The sequence below is a fragment of the Gracilinanus agilis genome, chromosome 2 (assembly GCF_016433145.1).
Source record: "Gracilinanus agilis isolate LMUSP501 chromosome 2, AgileGrace, whole genome shotgun sequence".
Taxonomy (NCBI): Eukaryota; Metazoa; Chordata; class Mammalia; order Didelphimorphia; family Didelphidae; genus Gracilinanus; species Gracilinanus agilis.
Genome location: NC_058131.1, coordinates 36,237,232 through 36,250,996, shown reverse-complemented (window position 1 = coordinate 36,250,996; position 13,765 = coordinate 36,237,232). Strand labels below are relative to the sequence as shown.

At 43.8% G+C, this 13,765-nt stretch overlaps 1 gene segment (V, D, J or C); it reads right to left on the bottom strand.

Moving 5' to 3' along the window:
• Positions 1-9,054: 9,054 nt before the first annotated feature.
• On the bottom strand, positions 9,055-9,679 carry LOC123236696. The segment is given in 2 exon segments: positions 9,055-9,368; positions 9,598-9,679. Coding segments are annotated over 2 exon segments (360 nt in total).
• Positions 9,680-13,765: the final 4,086 nt, after the last annotated feature.

Sequence of the window (13,765 nt, the reverse complement as noted above, 5' to 3'; positions counted from 1 at the left end):
TGGAACCTCCAAATGTCTCTTTATCCCTGAGAATATGCCTTCAAGGAACTCCCAGACAGACCTTGGTCTTAAAGTGAACAATAACCTTACAGTACCCAGTGAGATCAGCTTAGATAGAATGAGCAGATATCATCAAATGTTAAGTACCCTTTTGTCTTAGAAGTTTCTGCCATTGTATCTAGGCCTCTCCCAGGTAGTCCAGTCCCTGGCTAGAACCCTCCTTCCTATGTCTACATGTAAGCCAATCAGTGGTCCTTCCTTTCCTTTATTTATTCCCCCAAATTGTTCAGTTCTTTGGAAAATCCCCTTCCAGGTGCATTTTCCCAGAGTCTCAGAGCTGGTCATTTCCTGGTATTTTGGCCGTGACTCTGTGTGGTGACCAGTAGAGCACTGTCTTCTGTTTCCTGATTAAAGACTTGTTTTTCCTAACCACTTTGGTGGTTCTGTGTTTTTCAGGGTTGACAGCAGGCACCCCAGCAGCTGTTGGAGGTGAGGCAGCAGAGGAGACAGCTGAGCCTCCCTGCCCAACCTGCCCTGGCCTGTGGAGGTTTTTATTTTGGCCTCTAGCACTGTGGGAGGAGTAAAAGATCCTTGAAAACAGTAATAACCTGGCCGGTCTTCAGCACTGACACCACTGATTGTGAGGGTGTAATCCTTGTGAGCTCCAGTGCCACTGAACCTGGCAGGGATTCTTGAATCTAGGTTGGAAACCTTGTAAATGAGTAGCTGAGGAGACTGTCCAGGTTCTGCTAGAGCCAGTTTAGATAGATGTTTCCATCACTGTTTTTGACACTCTCACTGGCCTGGCAGCTGATGGTGACTCTCTCCTGGGCTCCCAGAAACTGAGGCTGGAGACTGGGTCAGCACAACTTCCCCCCTGGAACCCGAAAGCAGGAATGGATGACCAAAGACCAATGACATGAAATGAGGAGAGCACAGGCTCTCTTCCTTTGGATACTCAGCCCCCAGCCAGCCTGGCTCTGCCAATGGCCCTAACCTAACTGAAATCTCCATCCCATAATGCACTGGCTCATCTCTCAGAGAGTCTAAGGCCCTTTGGATCTGAAGTGGGACACCTCCTGAAAAATGCCAAACACTCAGATTTAGAAGTTTTAGGGACCTTTATAACCGGCCAACTGGGGTGTCCTCCTCACACTAGAGAGAATCACACCACTCATAAGTAAGCACAGAACATATATAGGAAAACAAGTTGGTGGGAACTTTCCTTGGCGCGCATTTCAAAAGATAGGATTGGTGTGTTCAAACATATACATTCCTTAAGCAAGCAAGCAATTTCTCAGAAGCAGGATGGAGCATACCAGCAGGGTCAGGGTGGGTCAGGCAAGCTGACAGAAGAGAGGTGAGATAAGAGGTTGGGTGAAAACCCCGCGAGGCTGCACCCCCCTGAGGGGCTAGTGAGGGGCTGTTACTGTTTCAGTCTTCTCTGCTCCATTCCATTCCCCACTCCTGTTGGGGCTAAGTCAAACCTTTGACTCACTGTCATTTATGATGGTCATATCCCAGTGAGAGCCCAAGGAGTAGTAGTAGGAGTGGTCCTAACAAGAGACAGACTCCCTCAGACAACCCTGGAGTGACTGGCATAGAAGCAACTGGTTTCTCTCAGGGCCACACAGAGACCTCCCTGCTTAAAGAAAAGGAGGTTCAGTCCTCGCCTATTTTTGAGAACTATTTTTACCAGAGGGGACAGTGATTTTCCAAGAAATTAACAGAGGTTTATGATTCACTTAGGATTAAATCAATCTGTGTTATATTGAATCTCTGGGAGCTAGGAGTTCACACTGTGATTGACAGGTGGAACAGTTGGATGTAGGAATGTTCCCAGAGAGGCGTGTGGACAGGAGAGGGCAGTTGGCCCAGGTGGGGATATAAAACCACCCTGGCAGCCCTGGCAGGGGTTCTTGGTCCTTTCCTTTCCCTGAGACCGGAGATCAGTGGATCCTGGTCTTTGTGGGATTGAGACTTGCAGACTCAACCCTGCAAGCTCCTCCTGTTTGTTCCTGTGCCATCAACAACCTGTACTGTAGTGGATGGCCAAACTGACCCTTGCCCAAACCTACAGGCTGTGTGTGTGTATGTTAGATAAGACCCCTTGCAAGCTGAAGTGTGTATCCTAGATAAGACCTCGTATACAACCCGCCCAACGGGCCCCTGCGAGACCATAGACCATGCCCTTTGAGTGATAAACACCTTTTGCTCTAAGCTTGCTATGAACTATATAAAGGGTGTTGCGAATCTACTGGGGGGGGGGGGGAGACTACTCCTTTCGGTCTCTTCCCCCGCATGTGTACGTGTGTAGCTTAATAAAGCTCTACTCTCTGTCTTGTTTCCTTGGGCTCACCCAAAAATGGACCCCAACAGTACCAGACCACCATCTCTGATTCTACTGCCCTAGAAATTAGGAAATCAATCATCTTAGCTATCTAGGTTTCCCAGGGCCCAGGAGGGATCCAGGAAGTGGGCAGGAGAAGAAGAAGAAGAGGGTGGAAAGGGGTGGATATCTCAAACTGGTTAGGCTTATCATCTAGTGAAGAAGAAGCTGAAAGATATTACAGCAGTTTGCCTGCTCTGGGGTGGCCCTGGCCAGGCTGTACCAGAGAGAAGCTAATCACCTTAATTCATTCACTTCCCTCTCCCCTGGTTCCTTCTACACAAAGGAAATCATTCTCTCTGTGAGCATCACTGACCTGAGTCCCTTTTTCTGTCCATATCCTGCCTGAGCTTTACTACTGTTTATCATCTATTGATTGTCTGACATGTGTACATATCTTGGATAAAGGAATAAGTGGGATGTTTATCAGGTTTGTAGACCCTACAGGGGTGGCATAGATAACATACCGGCTTAGTGTGTTGGGGTCCTTTTTTGGGTGAGCCAAAGGAAACAAGACAGACATGCAAAACACACAGAGAGTAGAGCTTTATTAAGCTACACACGTACATACGTGGGGGAAGAGACCGAAAGGAGTGGTCTCCCCCCCTAAGTAAATTCACCACACCCTTTATATAGTTCATAGCAAGATTTAGAGCAAAGGTGGTTATCACTCTAAGGGCATGGTCTATAGGCTCGCGCAGGGGCCCCTTGGGTGGGTTGTATACAGGGTCTTATCTAGGATACACACTTCAGCTTTCAAGGGGTCTTATCTAACCTACACACAGGCCTGTAGGTTTGGGCAAGGGTCAGTTTGGCCATCCACAAGTGCTCACATTTAAAAAATAAAACTTGACAGTCTAGGGCAGTGGGCGAAATATCATAAGGTTAAATTTAGTAAATTTAATAAATGCAAAAATTTTCAAATAATTTCCCCTAAATCACGTCATAATCAGAGATTTGGGGAGTCTGAAGGGACCACAGAAGTTGTTAATCCACAGAGTTAACCCATACCTGAAGGAAATGATTTAAAATCTCCTCAGACCAGATGGCCATTTCTTCAGGAGCCTTGCTTACAATTGCTTTATTTCTGTGGCAAATCATTCTTTGGTCTCTCCCATATCTTTACCAGCCATCTTAGCCTGACCTTGTCTCTCAGCTCTTCTTTATAGTCTGTCTTTTCCCTTTAATTACTGCCATTTGTTGATGGGGACTGACTTTTTGCTAATATTTGAATCCTTAGTGCTTATTCCAATGCCTGCCATGTAATGAGTTCTTAATTAATGCTTGCTGACCTATTGCTTTTATAAAGCATTCAAGGAGTTTCCTGTATATTCACAATGTTTTCTTTAGATACAACCCACTACTAATTCTTTTCATTTTGGTGTTTTTTTTTTATGTCCTCTGTCTTTCCTTCTGAAGGTCTTTTAATCCATCCTGTGCTGTGCTGTGTTAGATGATAAGTTTTTTTTCTCTAATGTGGATTCTAATCCAGAATTTTAGCTATCACTCCCTGCCTTCAGGATCTTCAAATCTGGTCAACATTCCATTCATTCTTTTATTTACTTTTAATTTTTAAAATGCCTTACCTTCCATCTTAGTGTATTTGTTTGAAGGTAGAAAAAAGAGTGGTTAAGGCTAGGCAATGGAGGTTAAAAAACTTGTTTAGAATCATACAGCTGGGTAAGCCAGCTTTCATATACATTGGGAAACCAATACATTCTGCTGCTTTTCTTTATTGTAATATTCCTTTTATTGTTATGGTTTGGAACTAATCCTGCAATATCTCTGAATGGTGCCTGTATACAGGGTAAATTGTTAATCATTTCGGAGGGAAGATCCTAGCAATTTGGGAGTCTGTGTGTGGAGGAGAAGATGCTGGAAAACAGCTATTTATACAAAGAAAGTTGGACTGAGCTAAATCTTGAAGGAATCCATGGGATAGGGAACAGGGGGGAGAGCCTTCCAGGAATACAGACAGTCATAAAAAGGCATTAGGGCAGGGGATGGAGTGTGAGGTGGGAAGAACAGAGGGGATTGTGAGAAGGCTAGAAATGTAGGGAGGGGTCAGGTTGGGAAAGGTTTCTAAAAACAAAGAGAAGAGTTTAGATCAAATGGCTGCTGCTCACCCCAAATGTGTCTCGAACATGGGGTAACTGTCTGGTGTGTGTGATTGGGAGCAAAGAAGGTGCTCCATAAACTTGACAACTTCCACAAATCTGTGACCTCATCAGTGTGGAGATCCTCCTTCTCCCCCGCCCAGCGATTTGGGCAATAATCTTTTTACTCTCCTGAGTGTGGTTATTTGGATGTTCTCCTAATCTGGTCTAAATGATTTGAAAATGTGAGTAACATAATTTTAATTGTATTATGGAACACAGACCTCCTCCCGTCCCCCACAATCTTGACTCAGAGAAGCAGGCAGTTTACTGTGCACATCAGGCTTATTTATCCCTGAGCTGCTGAGAAGCTTCATCATGTGAGAATTTGTTTTTCATAAATTGTATTAATTCCTGTTTATTTGGGAGAATTATTGTGAATTCCTGTTTCTGGGTTCTGGGTCAGAGATACCATCTAGTCCACTACTTTTTGTATTTTTTGGTCCTCTGCCCTTTCCCCTCCAGTCTGACCTGGGCTGCTAGGTAGTAGAGTGGATAGATTGTTGGACTTGGACTCCAGAAGACCTGAGTTTGAATCTTGCCTCAAACACTTACTAGGTGTGACATTCTAGGCAAGCCATGCAACATCTCAGCCTTCCAGGATGTCTTATCTTTTAACAGAATTAAGTGAATACATGAAAGGAACAAGGATTCTTTTCCTTAGTAGGTGTTCCCCATGATGTAGAACAGTGATTCCCAAAGTGGGCGCCACTGCTCCTTGGTGGGTGCTGCAGAGATCCAGGAGGGCGGTGATGGCCACAGGTGCATTTATCTTTCCTATTAATTGCTATTAAAATTAAAAAAAATTTAATTTCCCGGGGCTAAGTAATATTTTTTCTGGAAAGGGGGCGATAGGCCAAAAAAGTTTGGGAACCACTGATGTAGAGGGTGGATAGGTTGATGGACTACTTCTTCATTAGCTATCATCAATGAGATATGACTTGGGATCATCAAGGAGGGGCTAAATAATGAACTTTTAAAATGTTACTTATTAAACTGCCTGTAGCAGCTCAGGTCATCCTGGTCAAGAGAGAGCCATGGAGACCTATATCACATTATTGGTTGTGATGCTGGCCTAGCCAATAATCATGACATAATAGATAAAGTTACATTATTATCCAAAAGTCAATCTCTTGAGATAATTTAAATCATAACATTCATCTCTAAAGTTCAATTAACCTCAATAAGTATTTATTAAGTATCTCTTAGGTCCAAGAGAAACAGTATTTATAGCCAACGAGGTTATGATCCATTGCAATAAGAATAGGTCACTTGGACATAGCTTTAAAGGTTTTTTAAGAGCTTATATACAAGTGTTCTCTCTTTCAGTATGCACAACATCTTTTCGAAGGAGGTGCTATTATTTATTATTCCCTATTTACTGATGAAGAATGTGAGGTTCAGAGAAGTGATATGCCCAGAATCACAGGATTGATGAGCATTAGAGGTTGTTCTGACCATAAGTTCATTTTTCTATGATGTCAATAATCCTGCCATTTTTTCCTGACCCCAAGGGGTGAAGAATCCCCAAAGGGGAGGGGGGCTTTGTTCAGAGTCTGTCCTTACCTGAAGTCATGATCATGGAAATAGGAAGCAATATCAGGTCTCATGCAGCCAATTTTGAGAATTAAATGTGTCCCAGACCTGCTGCTCTGGTCCCTAATGATAGCCCTGAATGCAACCTAGCTGTGTAATAGGGACTCTGGGACTCTCTCTTTGATTCTTTTAGTTTCAATTGAAATGGGGTGTTCAGGGAGGACTAGCACCTCTGGGGTGGGGGCTTGCTGAGCTCCTTTCAGGGTTACATTCCTACTTGGGTGTCTACCTGTAAAACTGTCCTGGCTGATGGGCTCAATCAGGTTGAGAGTAATGGATGGTGCAAGGAAAAACCTTACAGTGATTTAGGGAGTGTCTATGCAAGGCAAGTGAAGACTTCCCTGGTGGAATGGGTGGATGAGAACTATTTGTTCCAAGGGACATGAAGCTGGCTAAAGCAGGCTCTGTGGAGTACTAAGAACTTGGTCAGACATGGAGGATGCCAAGGTCTTCCACAGCATCCCAGGCCATCCCAGGCATCTTGACTTCTGTCTTGTCTCTGGCATTCAGTGACTCTGGAAGAGAGGGTGAGGCTGATGACTTTAGAGAACTCTGCCTCACTTGAATCCAATTCACAAGCTAAAAGTTAAGACATCACCCCGTGATGTTGGTTCTTTTAAAAAAGTGAAGGGACAATAACAAGAACAAGCCATTTAAATAGATGTCAGGCTCCAAACAGGCTCCTCAAACTTCTGGAGACTTTCTTCCTTGAAAGGTTTCACCTCACCTCCTTTCCAGCTGAGGGAGAAAGTGAGATATAATTAGGCTTCTATAGGGAGCCATGCCTCTATATGATTTTTTGGGGTCCTGAGCGGCGTGGTGGCATAGGATGGTTAAGGCAGGAGAAAGAAAATGAGAACAATTAGACTAGTGGTTAGCCCATGCTGTCCCGAATTCTGCGGGCATGGAAGTTTATTATATACTTATTTCAAGCAAAAAAGAAGTCACAGCTGGTAAGGGGCAATAAGTCACGCATAATCCATTGAAGTCGAAAGAATACAGATACAAAGACAAATGGTCAAATTCCAAACCCCAATTCAGCAGGGGATAATTCTGGGAGAGGAAATATCCTATGGAGATGCTCATCAATTGAAATCTGCATTCAGACTAAAGACTCAGGTTTTAATCTGAATATGGAATCAGCATTTGTTTAAGATTTAGGCTTCTTCAATTATCAAGGGAGGAAATCATCAACTCAATAGAAGCTGGTCTGCCACTTCAAAGCTCTCCAATAAGAATTGTAAAAAAGGTGGGGATCAAAGACTGAGTCAAAAGAGGAGCCTCAGACTTTTATCTTAGATGGCCCATTCAGTCTGCATCCTGACATGCAGGGCAGAAAATCATACACACAGTTTTACTTGCCGATGATTTTGTAATGGCATCCAGATAAAATATCTGTTACAGACTCTGTTTCTCTAAATGATTCCTAATAGCCTCTTGGAGGGATCAAGTTGATTTTGGATTAACCTACCTGCTGGTACCAGAGCCTTTTGGGGCTCAGGTGACCAGGACCAAACACAAAGACTGCCTCAGCCTGGATTGGTCACGTAGGGAATCCAGATAACAGGCCCTAAATTTGATCCTATTTCTCCAAAGGCTTTAATACATCGAACAGCTTCCCACAGGCTTCCAGTAGTACAGGCAGGTGTGTGACTGTTTCCAGCAGGGCTGTAGGATAGGGTTCTCCAGCTCTAGTAGAGCCCTTTTCAGTCCTTGTCCAGAGGGGATTGGTCTAGACCAATGTTCTCCTGAGTGGACACCAATAAGCTGGCTTCCCCTCTCAGGAGTTGCACAGGAGCTCCAGGGAAATTCATATCCCCCAGCACTGAAATATCCCCCTTTGCCTCAGATTACCTGCTGTCTTTGGGACCAGCACAGGGATTACAACCTGATGGCACAATGACTCTGCTTGCTGTTCCTGCCAACCTCAGGTCAAGGCAGCTCTAAGAAGGGCTGAACCCGAGGACATTGGGCAGGAGCAGCTGGGCTCCAAGCAAGGTGGAGGAATCTGTCTTTCAGGTGGATTGACCAGACAGACTAGCTGAAATATACTGAAATGCACAGAAATGGGGAATCTCTAGGCAATGGGGGTCGCAGCTCTGAGGATTCTTTATTCTCTAAAAGGATCCAGATCAGCTCTGGAAATTGGTATTATTGTAAGAGTGAAGCACAGATCACTTTAATCCACATTCCCTAAACTAGCAGAGAAAATTCCTTCCTCCTCGTCTCCTATTTCTCAGAGGCCACTCAGGACCAGCTGCCTTAGGTAGACAGTCTGACCTGTCTGCTTTTCCAGCCAAACACCGGCAGTGCTTCACTATTGTAGGGAAGGAACAGATTTGCATCCCATTTCTGCAGGTCTCCCTGTATCCCTGGGGCAGGGTTTTGAGGGCATAATAATGGCAACTGCCATTTGGGTCTCTCTGGAGTCCGTTACAAACACTTTCATGTGTCCTTTCTCATGGGATGCTCAGGAAGACCTCGCTAAGCATCCTCTCCTGGCCCTGCCAGGCAGTGCAGACTAGAGTAAGAGCTTCAGAGGGGTCAGGCCAGCCCCTTCCCAGGAGCCCTTCCAGGCCTTTTCCTTAATGAACCCTGAAGAGCTTCCTCTGAGCAGCCCCCAGGAAGGGGCAGAGAGAAGGCAGAGCAGGCAGGAAGGAAGGGACCAGCTTCTCTGAGGTGTGTGAGAGGAGATTCTGAGGCTGCTGGAGAGAGGCTGGAGGGAAGGTTCTCCTCTTCTCTTTGCCCTCCCCAATGCCTTGTCAGAGGAGGCAGCCTGGGCTCTGTGGCCCCCCAGCAGGGCTCTCAGTCCCAGCCCTCCCCTGGGCTCCCTGATGACTCTGAGTCAGATGCTGTGCAGGAAGCAGCTGCTGCCCTGAGCTCAAGGACTCAACAGCCTGGGGAGGTTTTTGTTCAGGTCTGCATCACTGTGGTAGAATCATAACCTTGCAGACAGTAGTAATGTGCAGCATCTTCAGCCTCCACACTGCTGATTGTGAGAGTATAATCTGTCCCAGACCCACTGCCACTGAAGCGGGCAGGGACCCCAGATGCTAGATTGGTAGCACCATAGATAAGAGGTTTGGGAGGTTTTCCTGGAGGCTGCTGGTACCAGGCTAAAGCACTATAAATGCTCTTACTGGCCCTGCAGCTGATGGTGACTTTCTCTCCCAGAGCCACAGACAGGGAGGCTGGAGTCTGGGTCATCATAATGGCTGTCCTGGACTCTAGGATGGAAAGAAGAAAAGGAAAAAGCAAATTTAGGGAAAGAAGCCCATCCAGGTGCCAGGAATTCCCCAGTGAATTCCCTCCTCTCAGACCATCTGTTTTGTGCCTGAGTCTGACATGTCATCCCCATTGGCTGTAGAGAACGTCTCCTTCTGCCTCCTCAGATGATTTCTAGTTCTGGAACCTCCTGGAGAACCTCCCCCCGGGTTAGCCTGTGGCTGGTCTTACCCTGAGCCCAGAGCAGCAGGAGGCAGAGGAGCTGGGATGGGGACATCCTTGTGTCCTTTGTAGAGCTTCAGGCAGAGAGCTCTGAGCCCAGAATGAGACAGACAGGGATAGAGATGAATTTATATGTCAGGACAGCCTTGTGCAGGGGGCTGAGATCTACCCATGCAAAACAGACCCAGAACCACCTCCAGCCTCTCAGCTTCATCTCCAGAGGCCAGATGAAGGCCAGACTCTCTACTGGGTTCAGCAGAGCGTGTTATCTCAGGCTTCAATGGTCTCTCTGGTTCTGTCTCTGCCCAAGGGAGCTGCAGGGTCACAGGAAAGGCCAGGCCAGATGGCTGGTTGTGGCTAAAACAAGGGAGGCTTTTCTTTCTGTCTTCCCAGATTTGACTAAATATCTGAGTCCAGAGTAAAGAGTCAGCCAAGAGGAGATATAGATATCTGGAAGATAAATAGCAAAAAAGTCTTTAGAAAAGAGAAATCGCTTGAGAAAGAAATTAGTTCATGCAGAATGAAAAGATTAACTTCAAAGACAGGCAGAGGAATGGATTCTGAGAGGGAAAAGGAAAATGCAAGCATCTGGGCAAGTCAGGAAGAAGTGGACAGACCCGACTGAGGGGCCGAGTGGCCATTTCCATATTATTGTCTGCACTTTTAACCTCCTCAGTCTGTAATTTCATTCATTTTAACTTCGGGGGACCCAAAGGCTTTGGAAAGGTGGGAGATCATGGATGGAAGAAGATACTCATGTCCTAGCAATGACTTGCTGCTTAGAGATTTTTCATTACACAATGAAATTCGTGTCTCACTCATCAGAATTCAAGGTCGTCTGACCTGGGGGCAGGAATGACAGATAAGAGAGCCAGAATCCTAATTCATAGCCTCTTAGAGAATTGGAGGAAGGTCCCCAGTGTGTCAAATTGATCTTCTGTCTGGGCTTTCTGTAGGGTCATGGATGTGAACTGCACAGGACAGAGGCCTTGGAGGATTTTTATTCTTCATAGGGACTGATGAGGTTACCATTCTCTCTGTGTCTAAAAATCTGTTCCTGGAAGTCTCTAAGAATCTCCCCTGTCTACTTCCCTGGTTCCTCCTCCCTTCTAACAATATTGGATGAAAAAAAAAACCCTTCCTCCTTGGCAAAACTAATCTGTCTGCTGATAACTACTTTCCTACAACCTCTGATCACCATTTTAATCTGATGAATTTTCTCAAAGTTTTCTTCAAATAATATTTCTCATAAAAATCTGGTTCAGAAATGTATTTGGGGGGAAATAGGCATAGCATATGAAATTTCAGTTTGGGCCATTCTCTGGTTCATGAAACTCTTTCCTGGTCTTCATGAATCATCACTGGAAAGCTTTAAAATGAGAGTAAAGTGAAATAAAATTTTCCTGGAAAACACTAAATAAAATGCATTTTTCCACCTATGAAGTAGAATGGAAAAAATAGGATCGCCCGTAATGATATAGACTTCTAACATTTTTAGCTTGCTTTTCTTTTTATGCAAATAAGAAATTTAACCTGTAACTTTAAAAACTATCTTGCTTGTTTCAGCTTCTTTCTGGCCTTCCTGCAGTTCTTTCCTCTGCACTAAAAAGATGCTTTAGTGACATTCTTAGTTCATTTTCTTTTTTTTTTTTTCAGTTTCTTTATTTCTATGCCCCTCACCTCTCATTCCCAGTATTGGAAAAAAGGAAAGAAAAGTCTTTTTCATTAAATACATAGTCAAGCAAAAGCAACTATCAGGTTGTCTTTGCCCAGAAATGTATTCCTTACTCTCTACTTTGACTCCAACACTTTTATCTGTCAAGAAGTGGGTAGGAAACTTCATCATCAGTCCTCTGGAATCCTCGTTGGTCAATAAAATGATGAGTCTTTTAAGTTATCATTTTCACAATGCTATTGTTAGAATATTGTATCATGTATAAATTTTTCTCCTTCTTTTGCTTGTGTCACTCTGAATCAATTGATATAAGGTTTCCCAAGTTGATCTGAAACTATCTATTTCATCATGTCTTAGGGCAAATTGCAGTCCTTTCCATTTATACATCATAATTGGTTCCCAGTAGAGGAACACCTTATTAAGGTGCAATTCTTTGTTTTTTTCTACAAAGGGCACAAAAGTAAATGCTTACTTAGGTATAAAATATGAATTTCAAAAGTGCTGCATGAAGAAGACATAATTAGACAGATGTTTGAAAAAGATGTAGGAGAATTAGTGGACTGAAATGTGTTTATGTAATCAGTTCAATGTGGCACTGGAGCTGGTCATCTTTCTGTACTTTCTCTTTTTCAGACCTTACCTGGAGTATTGTGTTCAGTTGTGGACTTCCTGCTTGAAGAAGGACATTGAGAAATGTCAGCATATCTAGAGGAAAGTAACTGTATTGGTGAAGTCCATTTTAATTGTGGCTCATTTGAAGAAATTGGGGATACTTAGGGAGAACATGACATCTATGTTCAAGTATTTGCAGGGCTGTCAAATGGAAGAAAGTGACTCAGAAATGTTATATTCGTCCTAGGACAAAAGATGTCAAGAGTATCAGAGAAAAGGACTCTTGGTATCTGCTTCCACTGATCCCACTGGTTCTTGCCAAAGGAGGCTGTTCATGTCTTTTTTGGAATTGGTAAGGCTGCTGCTAAATTTGATAAAAACCCTGAGGGAAAATTGTTGTGACATAAAAATTGCATAAAGAAGGAATATTTTCTTATTCATAAAGTGGATATAATAGTTATACTTCCTAGTTCTCAATCTAGTTACTATGGTAGGTAGTAGCTAGAAGCTGCTTGATGACCTAAGACAATTGACAGCACTGAGAACCTCTGGAAGTAAGAGTATTCAGGCTGTGTGGAGTATCCTGAAGGTTCCTCAAAGATAAGATGAGGACTCATCCCATAGCTAAGCCAAATTTTAAAGTGAATGATGTAGAAGCTAATACTGTGGGGAAACCTGAGATGTGCCTTCTGATGGATGGTCAAGGAATTTTGGCATTGGTAGGAAAGTTGGAGGACTGATCCTAAGACCCCTGACCACGAAGCCTTGTCCATCTCTGGAAATATATTCCTCACACTCCACTTATAGTTCAACACATCTTTGCTGAAGGGAAAGAGGCATAGCTGACTGTCATCCTTTTCACTCTCAATTGGGCATTCATTCCTTAAGACCAAATCTTGATATCCCTTTTCCCCATTATGTGAACAAAGTATTTCAGCTTCAAAATTTGTATAGTTTGATTTAAATTCTTTTCATATGATTTGATTTGGTTTCTTGATATCTCTTGCACCATAATTTGGAAGTATTGATTCTTCAGTTCTCAGTTTTCCTTAAAGTCCAGCTCTCATAGCCATACATTATCTCTAGAATCAAAGCATAACTTTCACTATACAGACCTCTGGTGGCAAGGTGATAGCTCTGCTTTTATTATGCAGTCCAGATTTGCCTTAGGTTTGCTTCCAACGAGCAAGCTTCTTTTAATTTCATGGCTGCAGTTGCCATCTGCAGTGATCTTTGAGCCAAAGAACATAGGCTCTGACATTGATTCCATTCCTTTTTCCTCTGTTTGCCAGGAAGTGATGGGACTAGTTGTCATTGGTGTGGGCAAGGCTGATTGGGGTCTTGTCCAAAGAATTGATGGACAGTTCAGGCTGACTCCATTGAGAAGTATCAAGCTTTACAATAAGAGAATGTAGTCATGGTGTGGCTGTAGATAAAGTTAACTAGCTACTATAGTAAGTGATTCACATAAATAAAGGTGGTAGGCGTTTTCGGGAGTCTTTTTTATTAGTTACCAAGAAAGGGGTCGTTTGGGGGGGCGGTTGTTGCCCTGCTGTTTCCAAGTTGCTGATGTCACTTTATCCTTGGTTCTCTTTGGTCTCTGTGGCTTTTTTCACTGTCTGCCCACTTGGAGGGAGCAAACCACAATATAAATGGGATCCTAATATGTTAAACATTGGAGGGCAACTTTATGCCCAGTCTTGTGCAGACTCTAAGGAAGACAGTGAATGTGAAAATTGAGCATGTTTGAACCTAGTCCTGTGTGACTGGGAAACTGAACCACCTGTACTTGCTGTTCAGAGACCCCAAAAAAGACCTAGATTATGTCTGAAGATTGATGTGAGCAGTTTTCTCAGAATTGCATATCTAAGCAATTCCTATGTCTTATCT